The 24,563-nt window shown below is 44.8% G+C and overlaps 1 protein-coding gene across 8 annotated transcripts in view; it reads right to left on the bottom strand.

Annotated features, from left to right (window-relative positions):
- The window catches only part of adgrb3 (adhesion G protein-coupled receptor B3), a 126,479-nt gene that overhangs the window by 53,682 nt on the left and 48,234 nt on the right, over positions 1 to 24,563 (bottom strand). For 5 of the 8 annotated variants that reach the window (XM_086181113.1, XM_086181115.1, XM_086181109.1 and 2 more), the window contains 9 exons: positions 22,025 to 22,135; positions 19,656 to 19,817; positions 13,846 to 14,010; positions 13,108 to 13,272; positions 11,523 to 11,687; positions 10,207 to 10,308; positions 4,039 to 4,145; positions 2,928 to 3,122; positions 866 to 934 (listed from right to left, as the gene is read on the bottom strand). In XM_086181113.1, coding sequence (XP_086037239.1) covers positions 866 to 934; positions 2,928 to 3,122; positions 4,039 to 4,145; positions 10,207 to 10,308; positions 11,523 to 11,687; positions 13,108 to 13,272; positions 13,846 to 14,010; positions 19,656 to 19,817; positions 22,025 to 22,135 — 1,241 coding nt within the window. The remainder of the gene's footprint in view (positions 1 to 865; positions 935 to 2,927; positions 3,123 to 4,038; positions 4,146 to 10,206; positions 10,309 to 11,522; positions 11,688 to 13,107; positions 13,273 to 13,845; positions 14,011 to 19,655; positions 19,818 to 22,024; positions 22,136 to 24,563) is intronic. The other 3 variants (XM_086181111.1, XM_086181114.1, XM_086181116.1) reach the window with 3 other exon arrangements.

The raw sequence follows: 24,563 nt of genomic DNA, 5'->3' as shown, positions 1-24,563 counted from the left end.
CCCTCCTCACATACATTGTTTACTCTGTTTGTGACGCATTGTTGCTGCTCATTTGTGCGCGCCAGCCTGCTGGGCTCCGGCTGCCACACCGGCCGGTTCTAACCTGCTTGCGTTTTTAGTTTCAGTCACACTTGGAGACACAAAAATGACCTGAGTGATTGTCATGTGTCAGCATAAGCGGTACCTAATTTAAGTGAATGTAGTGGGGAGGGTGACAACAGAGCAGATGCCCTCTGCAGACTTGCAGCCACCACAGATGGCGTCTCCGTCGGAGGTTGGGTGTGCGTGATTTCAGGGTTCAAGTTGTCACAGACACCAGCGGCCGTTCTGAAAGGAGCGATGCCACCTCTCAAGCTGAGAGAAGTGTCCGACCGAGGATGTAGCCAGAAGCCAGTCTCCGTGGATAAACTGCCTTGACAGCCCAACACTCAGATTCTGAACTACAACAAACAGCACAACTGCAGCGTTTCTATCTGCTGCTCCTAAATTTGTCCTCGATGTGAAGGAGCTTCCTTACAGAGCCAATGAAGTATTTAAACCTGGAGAACAAATGTAAAATGCATGAAAAGAGAGAGTCTAATCTCAGTGGTTCATCTGAATCAGTGGGTGAAACAGAAAGTCCTGCAGAGCTCTGTGGCAGCACTGCTGCCCCCAAGTGGAGCTCTGAGGAACTAACTCTCCAACAGGCCGGATGACCGACTTGTTACAGGACCTTTTACGACCAAATCTGTGACATAACTTCAGCACAATCCAGAGTTTTCTTTATCCCCACCACTCAGTCCCAGTAAACCTGCTGTGAGTGGAGTTTGGAAGCATGCAGCATTCAAACATGAATTATTTAGTCAGCGTACTGCAACATGCCTACCTTCTGCGCGTCTTCCCATTTCTCCTTATTTTCCTCCTCCAGGAGATTACTGATGATTTGAAAGAAGTTCTGTTGGGATGATGAAAGGGAAAACACGTAACACACCCACACAAGTACTCCACTGCAGTAAGATGCAGTTTAAAATCATGCCACACAGGTTCTTTGGGGTCAAAAAGAGCTGTTATTAAATCAGAGATTTATATAAAGCAATGACGATGGTCTCTGCAGGGCTCACAGTACAGAAACCGCATCTGTGGATCAGAAATACTCAATGAACCCCCCGCAGCTTGCTGCAAACACTTCATGCTGGAGGAGAGTAGCACAAGCTGCAACCAGGAAAGCAGATGAAAAGGAATGTTTGAGCAGCTGTGTGGATTGTCTTCTTCGGCAGTGGAGAGCAGGGCTGCTGGGGGTGCATGCCTGCAGTAGTAATAGGACCCCTGTCTGATCTTTAGCCTTGTTACCTCGTCTGGTCGACAGCGTGCCTGAGGGAGTGTCTCTCTCTTGACACAGGCTATCTTGTTTTCTACTTGAATGCTTATACTCCCTCTGGTGGTAATGTGCCCACTTTAACACTGCATTAGTGCAGAGACGCATGGAGGGGGTGGGCTGGCTGACTGTTCTCCTGTCTGCCCACACACACTATACAGCTCACATAATAACCATAGACAGCGCGCTCTCCTCGTCTCATAGATTTTCTATGGTGGGAAAATGGCTGAATGGGCTCGGGGTTGCCCATCCATGGTCGGCACATTGAGGAGTATTAGCAGCAGACCATGCAGCCTCCATGCACAGGCCAGAGCTGCTGCACACGGAGGGGCAGGCCTCCTGATGCCTCCATGGACGGATCTCTGGGAGGATGGCTGTGCTGAAACAGGCTGCAAATAATATCCAATCAGGGCCGAGGATGTGAGAGCACACGTACATGAACGTGTACGCAAGATGTTTCTGTGCGCTTTCTTTTTTTTTTCATTCGTTATGCTTTTATTAAATTTTTTAAGAGGGATGCACGATATCGTTTAAAGCTATCCAGATTTTATATTTTGATTTATAGATATTATGTTTAAGAATAGATATTCTAAGAAACGTTTATATGATATATATATATACATCCATATCCATAAACATATGCATGTATATATGTACATATACATATATATTTAGTCTATATTTAAATAGTCTATAAATACATATAAAAAAATTACATATATATGTGGAGAGAGAGGTTTTCCCTCCTCACTGATGACGAGAGGACGTGACAAAAAGTGGGTCGATCTGCTGCACATGTTCTGATACTGATGTGACTGTAGCAGCCATTATTTTTCTCCACATCCTTCTACAAAAGCAAAAAAAAACCCACAACAACAGCAAAAAAGAAACATAAAAAGTAAACCAACAAAAAAACCCAAAACAAAATACGGGTATTTTTACATGGCAGATACTGAGCTCTTCCAGACTTTCACAGTATTACTGCAGACAGGAAACTGTTCTGTTAGATTTTCCAGCTCCCTGTCATACAAGACAATCATGATATGGTAACAACGGGACTAGGAAATCACTTCATTACAGTGACTTATTATTCCCATTCCTAAAATTACCTGTAAAAACCAGTGAACACTTTTTTAAACTGAACTCTCAATGTCGGAGAGAGACAAACAGGTGAGGACAAACAGGGAGAGCAGACAATCATCAGAGGGATGCAGGAGTGCCAAAGGCCCAGCGAGGGTGCCTTTGAAAGAGACACGGCTCTGAGGACATAAATTATCTTATTGGAGATGGAGGTGGAGCTTTCGCTATAATCTCCTTCATTGACATAAAGAGGATCAAGACTGCAGTCAAGCCCAACATGATGAGATGAAACAGCTTGGGATATGGAGGGGATTTCTTAATACAATAGAGCCCCGGGCTTGTTTGTCAGCCATCGTGCCGCTGCAGACACGATAGACCATCTTTCCTCTTACACGCCACTTAAACACACACTGACTGACTCTGTCATTCGTAACCAGCATTCAGACACACACAAATTCAGAAAACATATTACAATAAAGACCAGCGGACTCACTTGCACGTCATCTGAAGACGGCTCATAACTGGCTCTCTTGAAGGTTTCGGTCACGTTGCGAAGGATCTCCACTGACGACAGCAGGTCACCGGCGTAGAAGTTCCTCCTCTGGGTGAGGTCCAGCAGGTTTTTGGTGACCTGGGACATCCCATCCCCCGCCAGCATCCTTTGGCCCTTCGCAAGGTGCCCCTGAACCTCCAAAAACAGGAGAGGACAGAACTTGGGGCATCGGTGTCCTTTGCAGGTTTAGAGAGAGACACGCTGAGCTACACACAGACTGGAGGAAATGGAGTGCATGAAATCAGAAGGAAAGGCTCGTCTCTCCGAGGCCCTTTATGTGACACTTATATCTAAGCCAGACCCAAATGTATTCTGCCTGCCGGATATTTTGAAATGAGCCAATATGAATAAAAGAGTTAACTGGAGCAGAAGACACACATTTAGGCAGGAATTGCACAGTGAAATGACATTTCCCATTATTGCACGCTTTATGTCCATAAATACACATTCACAGGTGCAGCGCCACAGTTGCTACCTCAGCGCTTCACAAGTCGTTTTTTATCTATTTATTTTCTACCTGAATGACCTACTCCTGTAGACGTCCAATTGTGTTTCCAGGCTAAAGGCAAGCACATCAAAACAACGAATAAATCCTTAAAAATGATCTCTAAAACTAATTCACACTTGAATACAACATTTGCAGATGTTGCAAGAAAAGAGAATGGAAATCAATTGAGAGATATTTTACCATGTGGCATTCACACCTTGTCTGACATCTTCAGTCTTAATAAATTTGAACAAAAATGTGATTCAATGTGTATGAATATGGTAAAGTACCAGTCAGAGGTCTTTAAAAATGGGAAAATGGAAGTCCTTCAACTAATACACACAAACAGATGGGAACATGCCAGAAAATCATAAAGTTTAACAGCGTGGAGATGCCCATTCATTAAACAAAGGCTCAATGAGTGTTTCAATTTGGTGCTCTATTGAAAGCGCTTAATCTTTGGCTACAGCGCGATGAGGACGGGGGATGGGACACGACACTGGCGGGGCTTATTTTGATGCATCGGAAACAGAGGCGCTGAGAAGGAGCTGACTTTGCACCTACTGATTGCTGCAAGTATCTGAATTCGTTTGTTATGCATCGAGCGTAGCTGGGCTGCTCCCAGAAGGCCATACCACGGTGATCCAAAGAGCAGCGTCGACTGGTGGTGCCTGCAGACGGGTCGGGTGGGGGTGGGGGGCAGATTTGGAGAGGAGAAGGAGCGAGGCAGGGATAAGAGGGGGATGAGGATGCAGACGTACAGAGTTTAGGAGCGTGGGATTAAGAGCAAAGGAGAGGCAGATGGACGTGGAGAGGAGGGAGTTGGAGACAGGAAGCAGAGAACAAAGAAGGAGAGGAAGACAGACATATTAATTATTTTCATGAGATTCTTATCTTGTTCCATTTCATCCGTTTTTGTTTCCCATCACTCACCCTCAGAATGGGATGTTGCCCATTCAATTTTGCACTTCAGGCACATTATGAGGACGACAGACCTATCTGGGAGGAGAGCGCGCTGCAAAACAGGTCTGGCCAAGAATATGGGTCTGATATGTTTTAAGAAAATCTCATTACGATGGATACACAATGATATCAACACCTCATGGTATCGGCCATTTTTAAAAATGTATCTTTGCTCACTATCAGTTGTGAGAAACAACAATAAAAATATGATTAATGGTCTTTCCTCCAGATGTTCGATATCAGATGTCAGGATTTTACTGCTGAGGGTTAGGGTTAGCTAGCTGCAACAAACAAGCTGTGATACTTCCACTTTGCTCACACTGAAAACACCAAGCCTTCTGGAAAAGCTCATAATGATTCATTTATTGGTTTCTGATGGTCTTTTGAGCAAAGAAGAAGAGACTCCATATCAGCTGTCAGACCAAAGCTGATCAGAAAATGACCAATGACGCGGACGCATCAGGGCGCGTCCCTCCACTCTCCCACATGCAACAATAAGACTCCTTTGAATTTTCAGTTGATAAATGAAACCCTAATGTTTCCATGTACCAGTAAAATGGGGATATCCTATAAACTGGTTTGTATATTTTGAATATGAACATTGGTGATGATGGCTATCATCCACATCAGATAGTGACTTCCAGAACTCTGCATCCTTGCTCATTTCTCTCAGTCTTACTGTCACCCACCAAGGTGCACCCAGGTAAAATAATCCAGGTAAGATAAAGGAAGGTATTGTCTTGTTTGGTTTTGTTGAGCTTCTCTTTCCTGAGATGTCTTCCATGTCAAGTTTGTTTACTACATTGGCTGATTAATTTACTTGCTGCAAGCAAAGAAATCAATCGTCTGTCAATGCTGTAAGAAAACTTTGCTTTTTAATAAATCCTCCGTATTGTTTGTGTTGTAAACACTGTGTAAAGACTTGTTGCAGGGCATAACTGCTCTTTTTGGTGTATATTAGGATTGTAGCAGTGACTTTAATTTATGCATAGTTTAGGAAATGAAGTGGCTAGCTGAAGCATGCAGTCGCTCAGTTTCTGCTGTCAGGCAGTGAAACTGTCATCCAGAAATAGCACCACCACCCAACATCCACCCACACCACCATACCATCCTACGTCGGGGTCCAACATCACACCTTCCCAGCTGTCGACCTGCTGGAGTGCACTTCACAGATCACCCCACTGCTCCGGTGCAGGTGCTTGACTTCCCGAGGAAAACTCCCACAGTACGGAACGTTTCCCCCGGCATCGGCGCTTCACAGAAACCTTCGCTATCTCTTTTTCTCTCGCTGCTGCTGTCTTCCACACACCAACACACAGAGAGATCAAAGCCACTCCTCCTACACCCTCTTTCTCCACCGCCACTATCAGCTGATATGCACTCCAGCCATGAGTGCACACAGCAGGGCGCTGCACGCTGGGCGCCCCTGCAGCGGTGACCTACAGGGCAGCGGGGCAGCTTTCACTGACGCCCCAGAGTGCACTGATTCACTCCTATTGACCCAAACGAGTAGAAATGTTGACGACGACTCACACAAGACGATCGCACGCTCACTTGTGCTGAGGCCAGGCGAGTGCAGTGCCTTCAGTGGAAATTTGCAAGATGAAAACTTAAATAAATCAATTAAAGTAACCGAGTGAATTTACATGTTAACCAGTTTGAAAAAAGCTGTTATTTTGAAAAGAAATGCTGAGTTTGGCCCTCTGATGAACTTGAGTTGGCTGCTTGTATCACACGATGATGCAATTCTAATGTGAATTTAGCTGGAAGATACAAACCGCCGAAGGCTAAAATCATGTTAATGTGAATGACTCGTTCTGCCTGGGAAAAAACACACACTTTTAGAAAAAAAGACACATCTGCGTAGTTTCTGTTAAATAAACCAAACAGAAACACACTAATTACTATTTCACAGTAAAAATGTCTATGAGGTGTTTTTGGGGGCCTCTGCCAAGTCGATGGTGCCGTTAGACTGTCAGCAGGATCACACAAAAACTATCAGGCTGACGTTCACCTAAGTTGGTGGAGGGGCGGAGCCTGGAATAAATTGGGGGCAGGTGAGGCCCAGCGTCACCAGGTAGAAACAGGAAATGATGTGTGTAGCCACACTTTGATGTCCCCTCCTCGTGGGTTGACCAGATCCTCTCAGATGTGATGTCAGACTGGGAGGTTACCTTGGTGAGGACGCATGTCAAACCCAAGGACTATCAGGAGGCACCTCCCTCTTACATGCAGGGGCGGGACGACCTGCTCATCGCTGCTTTCAGCTGTAACTAGAGCCTGAGCATCAAAGTGGGAGGGGCCAAAGGTTTGCCCTGGCAAAGGTTTGTGCCTCTAATTCTTTCAGCTGTCGTTATAGTCATCACTTCTGGATCGTTCAGCGGTCAGCAGTGTCCTTAGACGCGCATCTGTGACGGGATCACACGAGGTCAGAGACACCCATGTAAGGCTTTTCCTGTGGTTCAACCCGTCATTCGTCCTTGCATCATCAGTGATGTGTGAAGAGCAGCTTTAGCGTGAGATATAGGTCAGCGGAGACGTGCTTGATCAAACCCACTGCTGCACCACTGAGCCACGCTCTGATCTCTGCTCTTCCAGCAGTGACCGGCGTCGGAGGAGAACTTGATTTCAGACGGCTGAAACCGTTAAAGCTCAGAGATGCAACGTGGACCTAACGTGAGCCACATGGACGCCACATCAGCGAGACTCACCTTCTGCCATCAACTTACTGAATGAGTCTCCAACCATGTCAGCACGGTTGGTTTAAGAGGCAGAAGAACGAGGGGTGTGTTTGCCCCCGACCCCTGAGCGACATCAACCACTGAGGTTCTGATCCAACAGTGCTTACAAAACAGTGCACATCCTGTTGCTTGGAATGTGACAGTCATATGTGACTTTTGCTGATGAATGTTAATGACGTGGTCGTTTACATACTTGACATGCCAGAATAAATCAAAGCTGTTTAAAAGTAAAGATCTCTGATGTCAGTAGAGTTGCACTGAAGGCGTCTCATTGTTTGCTTTGACGTGATCATTTGTCTGGCGCACCTGTGAGGAGCCTGTTTAATAGCTTGTAGTGCAGTTGCTCTCATTTATTTCTGAGTGACTTGAACTTTATTGATAATTACAGTTTGAAACACTCGACAAGCACATCAATTACAAGACGCAAACTTCCTACATGGAGACCCTCCACTGCAAAAAAGCTTATATCTGAAGCTACATGGCAGGGAAGCAGAGAGCCAGACGCAATAAAATGACAATTAATTACAATATTAATTAATACAATTCATTAGAAACTACAGAATTACTGGAGCACATTCCCCACCTTAATGTTTAATCACGTTTAACAATTTAAAACTGCATCTAACACACACACACACACACACACACACACACACACACACACACACACACACACACACACACACACACACACACACCAAAAGCAAACTGACTCTTGCTGAAACTAAGAACAAGGAAATTATATTAGTTGGGTTTCTATCAATGTATTCTGATGCGTAATTTTGAGGGAAATGTAGAAATTCCAAAATGACAAGAAAGAATGACTTCTTTTGATTTTGCAAAGAATTTTTTATGCTCAACCTTTCAGTTCGTGTGTAATTGTTACTTCTGGTCTTCCAGGTTGTTTCCCGTTGTGCAGCAAGTTGTGATGATGGAAGGTGCACATAACAGCTCGTGCACTGCAGACGCCGACAGAGGCCTGATGTGTATTTTGGTGGGTCTCAGAAAACCCTTCAGAAAACAGAACACCCAGACCGGCCGTCTCACCGGCCACATGTAGCTAGACAGGATGGTCATAGCACCAAGGCTATTTTGATTTCAAATCAACATTTTGTCAGACCTGTTAGAGGCTGGACGAAGCCACGTCCCTTGTTGTCCCTCCATCATCTCCATGTCTGCCCTCATGTTTCTCCGCCTGCCCCAGGTCATCAGACAAGTTCTCCTTCTAGCGCTCTCATTGGTCAGACTCTCTGCTCAGTTTAAGAGTTTGGATCCTGCCTGCGTGACTCTGCCAGCTCCAGAGACGTAGTTTTCAGGCTCTCTGGTTTGTTAAGATAAACTTCAGTTGGACAAGATCCTGCCTGACTGCTGCTGACTTCCTGCACTTGGGTCCACCTGTCTTCCCACATCGTGACACCATCCTCTGTGGCCTCCACTTTCCCTCCCCTCTCGCCTCTGGTGGCAGTTGTCATCCATGAAAGCGGAGGCCGTGCTGACGCCTCTGCACTGGGTGCTGTTCCCACCACGACCTTGACGATGACAGCGACTACGGCTGCGGAGGCGCTGATGTCCCTAACACATTTGGACGCTTCACCCAAGCTGTCTTACTACATTCATGTCGTGCATTTTGTTGCATTGCCTTTTCTGATCAATATATCATCTTTGTTTAGGTGTGTTGCAAGCAGGAGGGATACACACACACACACACACACACACACACACACATATTTATTTATAGATGCATCCATATACATCTTCTTGGTGTGAGTTAGATTCTTAATTTTGTTTTTTGTCACGTCAAAACAGTTATTAGTCAAAATGCCAGTAAATCTTCCTTGGGGATGCACGACAGCATGATTTTTACTTCTAGTGAGCCAGCAAGCCATTTTACGACTGTAGAAGATACAGCAGCTTCTCGATCGGGAACGTTAGCGCCCGGCCACGTCACATGGTTACAACCATGACAAATGAACCTGTGTAAAAGCAGCAGTTCAGTTTATCCTCCTTCGGGAGCTGAGAGTCAGCCTGGTCCCGCTCTTTCTTCCCGATGCTGAAACACACCTCCCTGGGCTGGTCCTCCGCAAAGCTCTCACAGTCACAGTCACCATCTTTTCTAGCAAAGCTGTGAGCTGATGTGCAGCCATGAATGACATCACTTCATGCTGAAATTGGATGAAGAGAGATATTTCTGATGCAGCCTTTGAAAATTTTGGCTCCAGGTGTAGTTTTGTTATCATGATGTTTTGCAGATTTACACCTGGAAACCGGCTGTGGCGCGGAGGCCGCCTGTATTCTGAGGAGACGCTCCAGCACTCCTGGTTTTAGCTGCTTGTTTTCAGGCCAGTTTGCAGCTTGCTTCTGTTTTCTGTTTCTCCCTGGAGACTCCCGGCACTTTTTAATGAATCATCCACATACGTGGATACATAAGTTGTGTAATCCTGTCTGACATTACCATGGCTGCCAGATCATCAATGAAGCCGAATCTAAACACACACACATCCCACACGCTATTCACAATTTCCACACGTCTGTCACCGGACATGCTAACACACACCCCGACTCACTGAGGTGTGTGTGTGTGTGAGGCTGCTATCTGCATGGCAGGCTGGGTGAATACTGAATAAATTACAAATGGAAGTCAACACACTCATTCACTGATATCAAGATGACATTCATGAGGCATCTAAGCCAACAGAACCTCTCACAAAATGAGGAAGACTGGAATGTGTAATTGTGTGTGTGCAAACAGAGTACGACATCGTTGTGATTCAAATCACCATCTTGAAAATAAGTCACATTTAAGTCAGTCTGCAAGTTCATTAAAGAGCTGAACTCGCACCATAATTATATACCGATGTTGTATTGCATTTTATGGAAGGCTGGTTCTCATCCTTCCTTAATGCAAAAGAAAGACAATCATAATTGGCCTCAATTTGTCTGCAGGCGTCTCAGAGTGTAAGAGACAGTATTTAGGGTAGAGATGTCAAAAGATGAATCGACACATCAAACCCACTGCACTCCTCCTTACCCGTGGCGTTGGGCGGGCATCTGTTGAAGGCCAGTTCCCCTGAAGGTGTCCGTCTCCACACCATCGACACTGCGTAGTCCTCAGGACAAATCTCATATGGTGCTGGAAAGCAAAGTCACATAAATTACTACAGTACACCACGACAGTATTGCAAGTATGATGCAACTATTACTTCATATTATCCTACATACAAGGAGGTATGGAAATATAAGAGATCAAAGCTGCATTGGTGTGTGTGTGTGTGTGTGCGTGCGTGTGTGTGCATGTTGTTTTATTAAAGTTGCCATGTGAAAGCATTGCCAACTGTCAAACTAATTCATGGTGCACACTCCAAACACATAGGGGGCAGCATAGCGCCAGGTTTGTAGCTGACCCACTACTCGATGGAACCTCACGACACAATTCAAACAAGTCATCTACTAACATGGACAAGACACACAAAGACCTGTCAGCTGTGTGACCTCACCTGCAGCATCTGCTTGTCGCCTTTCAGCACACGAGTTTGTGTTCGCTCGTTAAGTCAATACTTCAAAGCGTACCTTGGTGAATTTAACATACAGCTAATTCTGAGTAGCCTCTGGCTTGTTACAGATGCATGGGTGGACAGGGTTGTTGTGACGACTACGCTCTTGACTGGGGAGTGGAACCTTTTTTAAGGAAACTTTATCACTTCCCATCGGCATGAACGCACTGGGACTTCCCGTCTGTCATGGTGTGTCTCTCAGCCAATCAGCTCCTCGCCTGCCCTCAGCTGTCCCCTGATCAGTCTGACTGGTCTGCTCTCATTCAGTCACCGTGTGCATTCTCCTCGGTGACGCTGGTCCTGCCAGCTTCTCTCTTTTCTGTTCTAGCCTTTGGTGAGTTTATGATAAAGAATCAAGTTCATCGACATCCTGTCTGACGGCTGTTATCGGCGCTCAGGTCCACCTGCCTCCATTCAACACGGCCATGATAATGTTAATAAACAAGTCTTTCAGGGTTTGTTCTTTTGAAAAGCTGCTTTCTTACATCAGAGAACCCAAAACCATTATGTGACTTTATCTTTTAAACTCCTCTTCAAAATGAGATCCTCTTGAAAACAGCACTGAGCTCTGATGATGCTTGCGTTACTCGCTGGCTTTCAATTTCTCGACTCACTGGCGTATATTCACACTCATTCATCCCTCCCCTTTGTCTGCTTATCAGCAACTCACCTTCAGATTGAGTTTTAGCTGATTTGATGTGACTCGATGTGCTATTTCACACCAAGATAATCATCTTCCCATTCAGCTTCCTGCACCCTCCCAGCTTCACGCTACAAGTCTTCTTTGGCTCACCTGGGCAGCGTTGGTCACTGCACTTCCGCACTTCCTCTCCGGTGCCATCACATTGTTGCCCGGTCACCGCTGCCCCCTGACACACCCGGGCTCGCCTCTGCCACCCGCCATCACAGGACTTAGAGCAGCCGCTCCACGGACCCCAGGGATTCCACTGGCCATTGGCTGCAACAGAATCATCGTTCAGTCAGATACAGATACCATCAGACGCCAGCCATTCACCAGTGGAGATGATGCATCATTGTGTCAGACATGTTGTGCTTTTTGTGCCATCTAAGATATGATTTTTGGTTATTTTGCTCTCTGGCTCACAGGAGAAAAGGAGGAAGAGCAGTGGCATGAGTGGTGATTATTCCCTTCACTTTGCAGATATTAAAACACATTTATGCTGAAGTTGCCAGAACAAGCAGCATGTTTTATGCCCTTGTAATGAACACTGTTAAACTGTGTGTTAGAACAAAACAGATGCCTCCCTTCAGTCGTAACTCACCTGCCCTGCTTGGGGGAAGCTACAAGACTCCTCTCTCATTTCATCTGATTAACCCTTCCTTCGCTTGTTCCACGTCCTACGACTGACCTCTGCCTGGGTCGCTTCAGCAGGAAAGACAAACGGACCACTAGGACCTGCCGGCTGAACCTGTCCACGATTAACTAATCAAGTCCCAGTCAATAGCGAAACCTTTCCTCAGATGGACGCATCCTCTCAGGCGCTTCATGTTGTAGCACGTATGTACGCTCATCCAGCACAGGCCTTTATTGCATTCAGTTTGTTTCAGAATTTAGCGAAGGTTTTAGCACGCTGTCGTACATAAAGTTAATTGGATGATTTCTTAAAAACATATAGGATTTTCCTTGACATATTTTATTCCTCCAAGCGAAGCAGCGGACGTCATGCTGGCTTTCTCTGTGATTGCTGAGACGGTGTTGTCCCGCTAATGTTTGATCTCTCACCTTGAAAAAAATTGCTAAATAGGTCGTCCCCATTAAATACATGACTTGCATCATGCATGCCGTAACGGTGGAGCAAACAAGAGCATCCCCGCTTCATTATCACTCACACAAATTAAAAATACACACTCACAAGCATTTACTGTTTCTTTAGTCATCCAAGAGAGCATGTAGCGTCTCCACCCAACGAAACCAAATGCCAGCTGTTTTACGCTGCTGCAGTGAAAATTGCATCAGGAGATTGGGAGGAGGCCTTTCATAAGATCAGACGATTCAAAGCCTGAAGGAGACCACTAAGCTGACATTTTCAAGCCTCTAATATGTCCGTGGTGTTGACAGACAGTGGGGACAGCTAACCCTGAATTATGTTAAAGGCATATCTAACTAGATTTTACAAATCCAATTGATAGAGCACGTCTGAAACATGATTTTTGATTCTTACAGTGCAGCTGTGATTCCTGCTGCAGAGCTCCTCAGAGCAGCTCAGTGAGGTCTGGATGTTACACCGTCTATACGGCTGCTAGATGCTTGTCGTGATTGCGGTCATACTGAAGTTTTTTCCCTCTGCTTACTTCAATTCATTCGTTCAAATTTAGACATTGAAGCGGATGTAGAATTAAGAGGCTCAGGATTTTACCTGTGCAGTCAGGATTATGGCACTCTCTGCTTTCTGCCCAGTGACCGCGACACTCAGATCCCCCGTGGGCAGCCGCTGAGCACTGCCTGGTCCTCTGCTGAGTGCCATTGGCACAGGTCACCGAGCAATCGCTCCAAGAGCTCCACTCCTGCCACTGTCCGTCCACTGAGGCACCAACCACAACCCAACAAGCACGTCCCAAATGAGGGGAAATAGAGGGCAGACAGAAATGGGAGGAGATATTCAGATCACTACTCTCTCTCAGGGTGAAAGCCAATGAAATAGACATAAAATAACAATTACTTGTGAATTGTGGAGAACTGCATTGCTGGCTGATTTGGTTTTGCACAGTTTCTCAAAATAGTCTCTCAAAGTGCTTTGTTCGAACGGTTGCATATTAAGATTTAGAGTATTAAAATGTCAAAGGAGTGCAGAAAACTATTTGTCATAGCCGCCTTCCGATTTGAGAGTCAAGGCAGAGGGAAAGCTTCTGGGATTGAGCAAAGCTAACATTTACAGTGTGCAAAAACTAATCATCACTAATCTGCTTACCGTTCACAGGCAATTCTGAGTAAGTGATTTTGACGTCAGTATCGACAGGGTTTATTAAACCACAGTTCATGTCGTCTAAACCCACATTCACCACAAACGGACACCCCCCCCCCTTTTTTTTTCAAAGAAGTCCATTATTTCACATGTTGCTATATTTCATGTATGCAGACAGCAGACAGATGATACCTGGGCATAAGGCTATGTTGCAAAGCTTAGTCTGGGTCTCGGGTCCATCACAGGCCCTGCCTCCATGCTGGGGAGGGGCACACATCCTAGTCCTAGTGCGGTGACCTCGGCCACACGTGAACGAGCACAGACTCCACGGTGACCACTCCTCCCACACACCGTGTACTGCGGGCACAGAAAAGGTGTCAGGCCTGATCGATGCTGGTGCCTGCGCTACAGCATAAACACACCCATAACAAACGGCACTGAACCATGAATGAAATAAAATCAATCAAAAATAATTAGCAACAAAACTTAAGTGAATGAAACACTGAGCACACAGACGGAGTGGGGCTGCACGTCACTTCTGCTCGTTTAGCGCTCATTGCTGTTGTTCCTTTCTCGGGTGAGGAGTGGATTCTTAAGTCGTAGATCAGCTTAAGAGCGACTGCTAAAGCCTGCAGGCGGGCAGTTTGGGCGAGTCTTCAGGCTGATGGTGGAGGAGGACCTCAGCTCCGTGTGGCCGAAGACGGCTCTGCAAATCTGCTGCAACGTCAACACGCCAATAATGAACGTGGACACGCAGGCAGCGCGTAGCCTGGCTGCACCCCGAATGGGAGCTTGCTGAGAAATAGGCCATTCAGCTGAGATAGTGGGCAAAACAGCCCAAAGGAAAGTTTTCTGGTAACTTTACCACATCCTTGTGTACGTCTGATATAAATAGGTTTGCAATTATTCCTTAGTTAGGATCATCGTGAATCCCATGTGGCGTGTTGTTATATTTGGACGGACTGCTGCTGGAATTGTTTACTCTGAAAAAATATCACACCAAGTTAGAAAAATAGGTTTAAATCAAGAAGAGTGAGATGCCCCATTTTCAAAGTTAACTTTGAGTGGCTGATCACTCCCCCAACTCCTTCAATCACTGCAGATCATTTTCCTGCACAAGAACTTGCATGAAGGACTGATTCAGTTTAAATTCTCCCTCCTCTCAGTTGCTTTTCCACTAAAACATTTTGGATATATGCTCTGCAAATAACACTGATATTTCCTTAAACTTTAAAACTATGATCGTGCGATTTCAAGTTTTAAATCAGACAGAACAAAGCATCGCATTTCTCACATCTTTATTTTGTACCTTGGATTGTTGCTCAGTTGAACAAGTGTTAAACGTTTGCTTTTCACGTGGCGTACTTTGAAGCAGGTCTGATCTCGTGAGTCGGACGGACACACACTTCATCGACGATAGGATGTTGAGGACGTAACGCAGTCAAAGTCAGTGTTTCAGTTTGAGAGAGTGCTGATTTGCTCAAAGTTTAACATTGCAGAGGGAAAGAGAAGTGAGACGCTTCATGTTCCGTCGTGGCACTGAGAGGCACCGAGTCATATTATGCAGTACGATCACACTTCTCTGAGAAAGCTCAAGTTTAACCCCTGATATCCACCTCTGAAGCAACTGCCAGCCTCTTGATCCCACAGATGAAGTGACTTTAGTGACAAAGCTCCAAAGTAAACTTCAGTGGGAACAATAGAAATCATTCTGAATCCGAGATGTTTTTAGACTATGAAGTATGAGCAAGATATGTGTCATACTCAAAATACATTACAGCTGCCAGAAATAACGGGCACAGGGGAACAGCCACGAAAACAAGGGAGGACTGTTCTAGAGTAAGAGCCCCGGACGAAGGGCAGGCTGAGTGACGACAGGCTGAGGACACGAAAGAGCATTTTATCATCTGTAGATTGCAAATGGAATTTAAGACCTTGGAAAAGCGTCTGACTAATTTCTACCCAGTAAATTAATAGTTCCTTTGGTGAGGGTTGTTCAATCATAGCAGAGTCCTTAAGTTGCTGCAGTACAACAGTTGGATCTCAGGATCAGTTGTGGAAGAGTTGGATGTGGGGATCAAGCCGACAGTCTCTCCCAGCCCAGCCTCCAGGTGCCGCTTTGATGCTCTTAGCGAAGTGTCCCGTGGGTCTGAAGTGGTTACTTTGCAAAATTTGAGTTCAAAGCAGGCCCAGACCCAAATGATGGAATACCATCCTGGTTCTTTGAGTAAGTTGTCCCTGAACGGCAGCCATTCATGTAGCCGCACGGCCACGAGCGCTCATAACGTGCTGCTGGAGGCGACAACGTTGGACCTGCACAAGACGGTGCTCAGAAGCAAATGCATCTGCCAAGAACGTTTGTATGAATCTGAGCCCCCCCCCCCCCCCCCCCCCATGTCACACCAGGGAGTTGCAGCCCGGTTAGAGCGCCTCTAGTGGCTGTCACCATCCATTCATGGCCACCTGCCCGCTGAGGGCCATCTCTTCTCCGTCTCTTCAGTGGCTGCAGGGCAGTTTGAGTGTTGACTAACTGATCAATGCTGTAGAAACTCCAATAGTGACACGTTTCCAGTGTCACACCGGGAACCCCTGAGCAATGACACCTGCTGGTCCGTAGCATCTTACCTGTGCAGGTGTCTTTGTGATACCAGAACTCACTTCAGTTTGAGAAGCCCTACAGGAGCCCCTCTGAAGGGGGCGGGGTCTACCTTCCATCAATCACACAATCATTAGTTGACTGAAATCACAAGGCGAAACTGCAAACCTGACATCTACTCTTGAAACTACGATGTTCATCGAGTCTCCAGGCTTGTTTCTGCAGCCACCTGACAAAATTCATCAGTACCGTTTCATGCCACAATTCTAAAAGCGTGGAGACATTAATATTTGGCATCTTACGTTCTTACATCATGTTAGGATCATCAGCTGAGTGTGAAACAATTTTATCTTTAATATCCAGGGTGAACCCAAATCCAACATTTCTGCTGATGAGTCCCCTGAAGCTAACCGGTCCTCACACGGCGTTCAGCCGCGGGAAACAGATTCACTTTGGAAGGACAGATACAAAATGTCTGTTTTTATATTTGAATTATGTAAATCGACTAAGTGTCCAAGTTGGCGAGCTGATATACGAGATATATTTTTCCTATCTGTTTACATTTATATGCTAGCGAAGTTGATGATTTTCTATCATCATTATTTTGTGATAACCACTCTCTCCAATACAGGAGATGCTAAGTGACATCGTCCTTACCGACCAGACACCAACAATCACAGGAGAAATGAGTCACTCGATATTTGTTCACACGAGTGATCTTTTGATTATTGATCCCTTAAACAAGGGCAACTAAAACCCACTACTGTCACATGTTGATAAAACCACGTGTTGGTAGGAGGGAGGCTGGGAGAGGTCGTGAAGAGCCACCCAGCATCTCAACCCCTCACGTTTTATTCTGTCCAATAAAAAGGTCACACGAAACCTTTAGTGACACGCACCTGAGGAGCGTAGGGCACGAAACCTGCTTGAACAAGTCCTTTAGAAGAGGAAAATCTCAAAAAGGGACCAGTCTGTTCATAAATATTCCACAGGACAATAGAGAACCTACATGTAGAGAACAGCAAGCTCGATCCGCCTGTTCCACAAATTTTGTTGATGATCTCAGTCATGACAAATGAAAGATCTGGTTTCCTCTTTTTAGGATGAAAGTAACGTCTCTAATTTAGCGTTTAATAGATACATCCATCTATTCTGGCAGGCTGTGCGCTGTATGAAAGTCAATCCATCTGTCTGCCTCCAAGTGCATGAGGTAGACCTGCATGTGTCTGGTGGCTGCGGGCCATTAAGGCTCCGTCTGTAGCTCAGCAGCTCGAGAGCTCCATCAGCCGCATTAACCACAGTGACTCAAAGACCCTGCTGCACCATTCCAACAGGTTCCACAAACAAAAGAATGCAACGTCTTGTAACCCTGCAACTCTAAACTTGATATGATCTGACAAAAAAACCCTTCCCAAACGATACTTTTTTAATTAATAATTTTCAAATGAAACCGTCACCTTTGTGTTGTTCTGCTGTTTCATTTTCAGTGACAAGTCCTCAGTTTTATGGGCCTGCATTCGGTGTGCCCTCATTAGTTTGGGTTCTGGCTCCGGTGTTAGCAGGCTGCACGACTAAGGTGAGGGACGGCAGGACCGTAAACTCGGATTCTATATTAATAATTATGCAGATTAAATAATTTACCTGGAATTTGAAGCTTTGGTTGAGGATTGGAGGCTTTAATACTGACTGAGCTAAATGTTAATAGGCAGGGAGGAGTCACACCGACCGCGGGTATTTAGGCAACTGCTCTTTGGAAATGACTCATTCCATTTTTAGCTCTAGTGTTCATGCACAGTAAGAGGATGACCCTTTGGGAACTGCCAGCTTCCCACTTACACATGCCACCTCTGCACACGAAGCATTAGAACATGACAGGAACGCAGCTCACAGCGTTTGTGATCCGCCGTAATGACTCTAGATTTGGTGTTGCAGTCGCAGCAGCGCTCACATCAAAGAGCTGGACTCAGTCAACATGTTCAGCTCCGCCAAGGTGCGTCTGATGTTCTGGCTGGCTGTTAGAACCTGGTGGAGGGGCGGAGCCTGGCCCATCAAGAACAGAGGCTAATCAAGACTATCGCAGTATTCAGTACAAGTCTCTCACCGCAAATGCCACCATGCTGAATGACGTCACACCTGCTTGGAAAAGACTTCCTCCTCCCTCGCTTCATTGCAGCATCGTTACTCTTGGTCAGGATTTGTCGTATCACAAAGGGGAAATATTGGACCCTCACTTGTGCGCTTGAACGCATTTCCACTGATGACAAAATTGAAAACTTGCCTTTTTCCTGCTGGGATGTCCCGAGTCTGGCAGGCGTTCTGTGTGTTCTCCCACCCCGGATGTCAGCACTCCCACGTGCTCATGAACGCATTGTCAACTTAGAAAATTCCTCTTTTACAGCAGAAAGTAGAACCCTTTTCCTGCTGCCACACAACGTAGCTGGGACTCCCTGCCTCGAAGACCCCGCAGTTAAGAGGGAGATTTGAAGGTGAATTTGTTTCTTTAGCTCACTGCATTCACACATTTGTATTCATTTCATGGCTTTCTCAAGACAAAAGCTACAGCACTCACAGTCCCTGAGTGAACGGGTTTGAGATCAGTTAGTGATCAGTTAGTCAGCGACCTCTGACTAACCGCCAATCAGCTGACGAGACGGCTCCTCTGATGCTTGTCAATCAAACTTCTATATGAGCTCTGCTGTTCAAACACATTGTTTCATCACCTATTAGTTTGAGTGATGTGCTGGAGTCCCGCCCCCTGGGTTCATCTCACCAATGGGATGCTGCTGGTCTGGTGTATAAGATATTAAACTCAGTTCTAAATATCTTAACCAAACAGTGGGCTGCATCATGTTCATTTCATAAAAAGAAAATAGGAATGTCACTGGGCATTTTCTTCCATCTCTGAGGGGAAACAACAGGGGCTTTGGCAGAGCTCTGTACTCTCTGGGCACAATCAGCGGTCTGATGCTGACACCTGACTACCTGTGACTCATCTGCCACGCCATCATGGCTTGCGGAAGAAAAGCCCTTGCAGCGTGTCTGAAGAAACGTAGCTGGGCTATTTTGAAATGCACAGCTGCCCCTTAAGGAAATGAAGCTGACGACTTATCAGTGCCTGCTGCTCCCTGAGCTCCACGCAGACCAACACGCTGTTAAAGCGCTCCGGTGCTGATGAATTGCTTTACAGTTACATGAAATGGAAAACAGAAAGGTGATTATGAAAAAACCCACATTCACAAAAATAATGCTGAAGAAAGAAAACATCAGATTAATAAGAACTGTAATGAGGATCATCATACATTATTAAGAAGAGACACTGAATAGTCAAACACAACAATACATTTCCTGCCATATAAACAACAAAAGAGCAAAACATTGATATTCAAGAATCTGCGGCTAACACTACCTGGACAAGGGGCAGTGTTATTGCAAACCCTTGATTCTCTTAAAGGGCCGCTGCAGTGTGTTCCGTATGGTGAGACACATGTTCTTGTTCGCACCTGCGACCCTTGACCGCATGTTACAGAGCATGAGCTCCACTGGGACCACTCCTCTGCACCTGATTCACCTGTATGGGAGAAGGGTGACACTAGTTAAATGCAGCAATATGGTCCTGGGCACGGCTAAGGGGGCGGAGGGCAAGGTGGGCGAGGTGGGCGGGGTTGAGTCAAATGGGGAGAGGCCAATGTGTTGGGAGGGATTTTACCTTTTCAACACTCTTGTACTACCTTTATGTGATCTTTGATAAATACTGAAATGGCTTTTTTAGTCGCAGCACAATTGAGGGTTTTGTGTCTGCATGTTTTAAGAATTGAGGGATGTGTCAATCAATCAGGCCTTCCTCAAATTGACATGTGCACTTATGCAAAGATCACAAAAATGGTGCAGTTTTGATTAAAGAAATTAACAGACAGATGTCAATTCTAGGTTCATCTTTAAAATAATTCATGCATTCAGTGAAACAACAGAAGATGTTGGAAAAATCACCATGAGGAAACAAAACTTCATAAAACATGGCGGCATGCAAGAAAGACGACATCTGAAATTAAAATGGAACTTTCATGGGTGTTAGTTCAGAGAGAAATATGTTTTCCCTTTTGCACTGCAGCTATCTTGTTTCCTTGGCAACGGAGGAGCAAGTTCAGTGTTTTTTTGATGGTGCTTTAACGTTTACATCAATCTTATCCTGTCAACTGCATATCAAGGCTAGAGAAAATGAAAACGTTAGCTGCTTGATTGCAGTCATGCTACATTACTGAAAGTGGCTCCGGTTCTTTACATTTCAATGTAGAGCCCAGATGGAGTTCAGGAACCACAACAGTTTAAACCAAAGAGAGATTCCAGTGCGCTCTTTAAGTCGAAAGGGAAGCTAGCAGAATTTAGAACGGCGATTTGAACATTAGCAGATGTTTGTTGATCCCACCATCTTCATGTTAATCTACAGAGATTATTGAGAAGACAACACAACGACTGCTTCTATCTGCACAGCCCAAAAGGCTTGAATATCAGCAGGCCAGGAAATGTTAAGTAAAGCTCGACTGTGATGAGGCAGTGGGGGAATTCCAAAGCCACGTCAGCCTATTTGGTGGCGAGTAAGCGGACAATCGAATCCCTCCTGTACATCAAAGTAGTCACCAAATAACGGATGTTTGACTGAACCTGCAGGTCAGGTATATTGTTGAGATAACGCAATCATTTTGCACAGAAAAGAATAGTTTCAATTGCAGCTCTGAATACATTTGTGTCACTGGAAGTCGTCAAATTGTAAGAGAATTTGAAGCAGCTTCTCAGCACCAAGAGCACGTAGATTCAGCCAAATAGGGATGGAGACCTGCCTGAATTTTGCCGATCAAAAGATAGACTGGAAGGTGGATCAATCTGTTCAATGAGGCAGGAACAGGGAGAGTAAATAACGTGAGAATGAGAAACAGAAAAGCACAGTGTTGCCACTCAACAGGGACACAACATTCCTACAGTGTGTGTTAAATGGAGGCGTGTTAATGAGCACACGTTAATGCCGGTACATCGGTGGTGTTGCAAATTAAAATGGAGAGGAAGAGAGTTCTTAAACAAGGACAGGGATGTAAATGGAACAACACATGGAAAAACTTAAACATTTCCCCAAACTTAAAAATAAAGCCAAAATAAAAATGTCTAGCAGATATCTCTACAAACCCGCCCACTCAAAAGAAAGATTTAGAATAAAAAAGAAAGATAATGAAAGCAACACTGAGGTTTTGATTGCTGTTAGTTATTTCAACATATCTCATTTAATTGAAAATACTAAGGTGGTAAATCGTAATATTCATCATGAATTTCGATCATTTCAGCTTTAATTTATCAAAAGCTAAACTTCATTAGGCCAAATAGGTTCAGCTGATCTGTCAGAGCCGCATTTATCGGTTCAACGTTTGCCAAGTTTTATATTTGGCGGCTTTTTTCTTTCACAAAGTGACTTTAATTTATCACGCCTTGGAGGAAATGATTAACTTCATCCGGGCCTTCGTTTTACTCTGGTGTCTGAGTAGTTGCCTGTGCTGTACGACGAACCCACTCGCCAGCTCACTATGTGACAGGAGAACAAACATACCCACATTTATCTTCTATATTCAGAGAGAGAAGGCATCTTCCTAGTTCATAGCAATAGAGAATGAGTAGGAAAAAATAATAATGCAAAACATTTCCACTTAAAAGGTGCAGTACAAGAGAGAGCATGCATGATGAAATTAAGTTTAGTTAACAAAATAAAGTCAAGAAAAGTAACTATTGTATTACCAGTTTGTGCCATAAATTTAGCGGACTCAGCTTGCTCCTGCAGGGCCTTTGTGTCATGAACTGATCTTGGCCGCTGACTTTTTACTGTATGCTCTCCGATCATTCCATATTCTACGAGACAAAATAGAGGTTGATATGAAAGCTAGGCTTAAACATGATCTTCTGAGAACAAAAGCTTATTACAGACTTTTTTCAGGATGTTCGCAACAACGGCAGTACATGGCTAGAAACAAAGACCACACACGTTTGTTTTGAATTTGTCCTTCACTCTAGGGCATAGAGCAATGCAACAAATTTATATAATGGTGAGTTGGAGGTATTAATTGAGCTTGAAAGCACAGCGTAGACACATAGCAAACATGCAAATATAAACTCACACTGGTTTTCCTCAACAAACCAGCTCCCACCCTCCCACACTCCCTCCCTCCCTCCCTCCTGCACACCCAGAAAGGATAAGAAAAGAAAAACAAAAGTAAAAATGTGTAAGCCATCAGAAAGCCACAGAGGAGGGGGTCATGGACATAGCATGCTATTGATCCACAGTTTCCTCAAATTTGCCGTCATGGTGGAAATTTCTTTTTGGATTTTTTTTTTTTGGACCCAGATTATTGTGAGTACAATCAGACAATGTATTCTGAGCTGTATTCATCCAGTATGAGTTTTCTTTGTTTCCCATCCAGGGATAAAGAGGAACCACACTGAGGGAAGGGAGACTGCGCCGCATTTAGCGACAAATTTGCATCTGCTTTTTAAAATAAATCTGGACACAGAGAGATAAATCTTTTTTTTATTTACTTGAATAGCTCACCTAAATGGTCTTGCTGTCTTTTTTCTCCACTGAAAGATAACGTTACTTTTGGCAGTGTAGCTCTAATGAGGTAATTCCATCATTTGAAAACAGCCACTGCAAGTGATGCATCAACAACAGATTCACATGTTAGTAGATTAGACAGTGCAATGCATCAGCCACTGATAGGAAGGGTGTTTAAATCCTCGTTTCCAGTATAATTGATCCAGTTCAGCATTCCAGAGAAAAACTGCTGAGAGGCCTCAAGAATCCGCCATCTGATCTGATCAGGTTCCAGGGAACGCTCAAACTTGATGACGAATTATCATCAAAATCTCTGGACTGCTTCTGATCCGTGTATCAGAAAGTTGGAACGAATGCAAAAAGTATCAACACATATGTCCCACGTTTGGATTGAGGCAAAGAAAAACAGAAATCCATGCCAAAAAGGTGCAGCCCGACCCGGTATAGCATCAGGAAACTAATGTATGCGCTTAAATGTACAAAAAATTAATGAAGGGAGAGAAAGGTGGTGTGGAGGAACAAACATTGCAGCCCTTTGATGCCGACTGAGATCTGCAGAACTGTGACTGCACAAAGCTTCAGAAACACAATCAAAGGTTTCCAGTCTGATTTGATTGTATCCACATTCGGTTTGTTCAGATTAAGCAGAAAGCACAGTGTGAACCCAGAGATCTAACGGTCAGCCATGTTAGCCGACATCCTGGAGAAACATGGACGTGCTGTCTCTGTCTCTGCTCTGCCCTGCTTCATCAACACAATAAAATGGCTGTCTGAGGTGCAGCTCCTACTCCTGGCCGAGGTAAAGGAGACAATCCTCATCCAGACAGCAGCTGCTCTACCAGCTGCGGGGATATGCCATCAACTGTTTTACCTGGAAGACAGTTGACGTAGAGAAAGTCACTACACTGGGGGGCGGGGGCCATGCAGGACATGGAGGCATCCTTCCAGATACTAAACAACATGATTATCTTCCCCAGTAATTGATCATCATCCTCTTGTTCCTTTGAAATCACTTACTTTCCTCTGCAAAGCATTGATCACTTGGCGTATTAAATGGGTCAATAAACGTCAGGTAACAGAGCTCCCCACTATATGCATGTATATATGTATAAATATATATAAATATATACATATATACACACACACACACACATATATGTATATATTTATATATATTTATACATATATACATGCATATCGTATATATATATACATACATATATATGTATAAATATATATATGCATAAACATATGCGTCTCAGTTAGTTTGGAATCATCGTTAGAGTAAATGCGTGTCATTAGGAGGAGCAGTCGTGTGTGGAGAAACTGCGATGGAAACACACTCAGTTTCAGTCTGAGGGGTGAAGGCTGTGTAACTAAAGGGTTGGTCACCCTGCTGCATGGAGACTACCTCCATTTTACTGGACAGCATTTAGCCACTAAATGACATGTCTGGCTTCACAAAATATTGAGCAACATCCTCGTATACCTTTGGCGATCATTGTGTTTGCAAAGCCTCCACAATCTCAGCAGGTTAAAGAAGGACGTTAGTTCCGCACTGTCAGAGGCAAAGTCTCGTCTCCCGTCCACGCATATCTTTGTTCTATTTCAACGAAAAAAGAAAAACCTCACACAGAATTCATACGCATGCAGCATCTCAGTTAGATAGAGGAGCTCGCACCCATCCAAGTCATCACCTGCGTCTCATTGCGCTAATCACATGATTGT

Source organism: Aulostomus chinensis, chromosome 16 (assembly GCF_037954235.1).
Source record: "Aulostomus chinensis isolate RoL2024-O1b breed Wild chromosome 16, RoL_Achi_v1.0, whole genome shotgun sequence".
NCBI classification, from domain to species: Eukaryota; Metazoa; Chordata; class Actinopteri; order Syngnathiformes; family Aulostomidae; genus Aulostomus; species Aulostomus chinensis.
The sequence above is the reverse complement of the archived record's forward strand: the minus strand, read 5'-3'. Positions and strand labels throughout refer to the sequence as shown.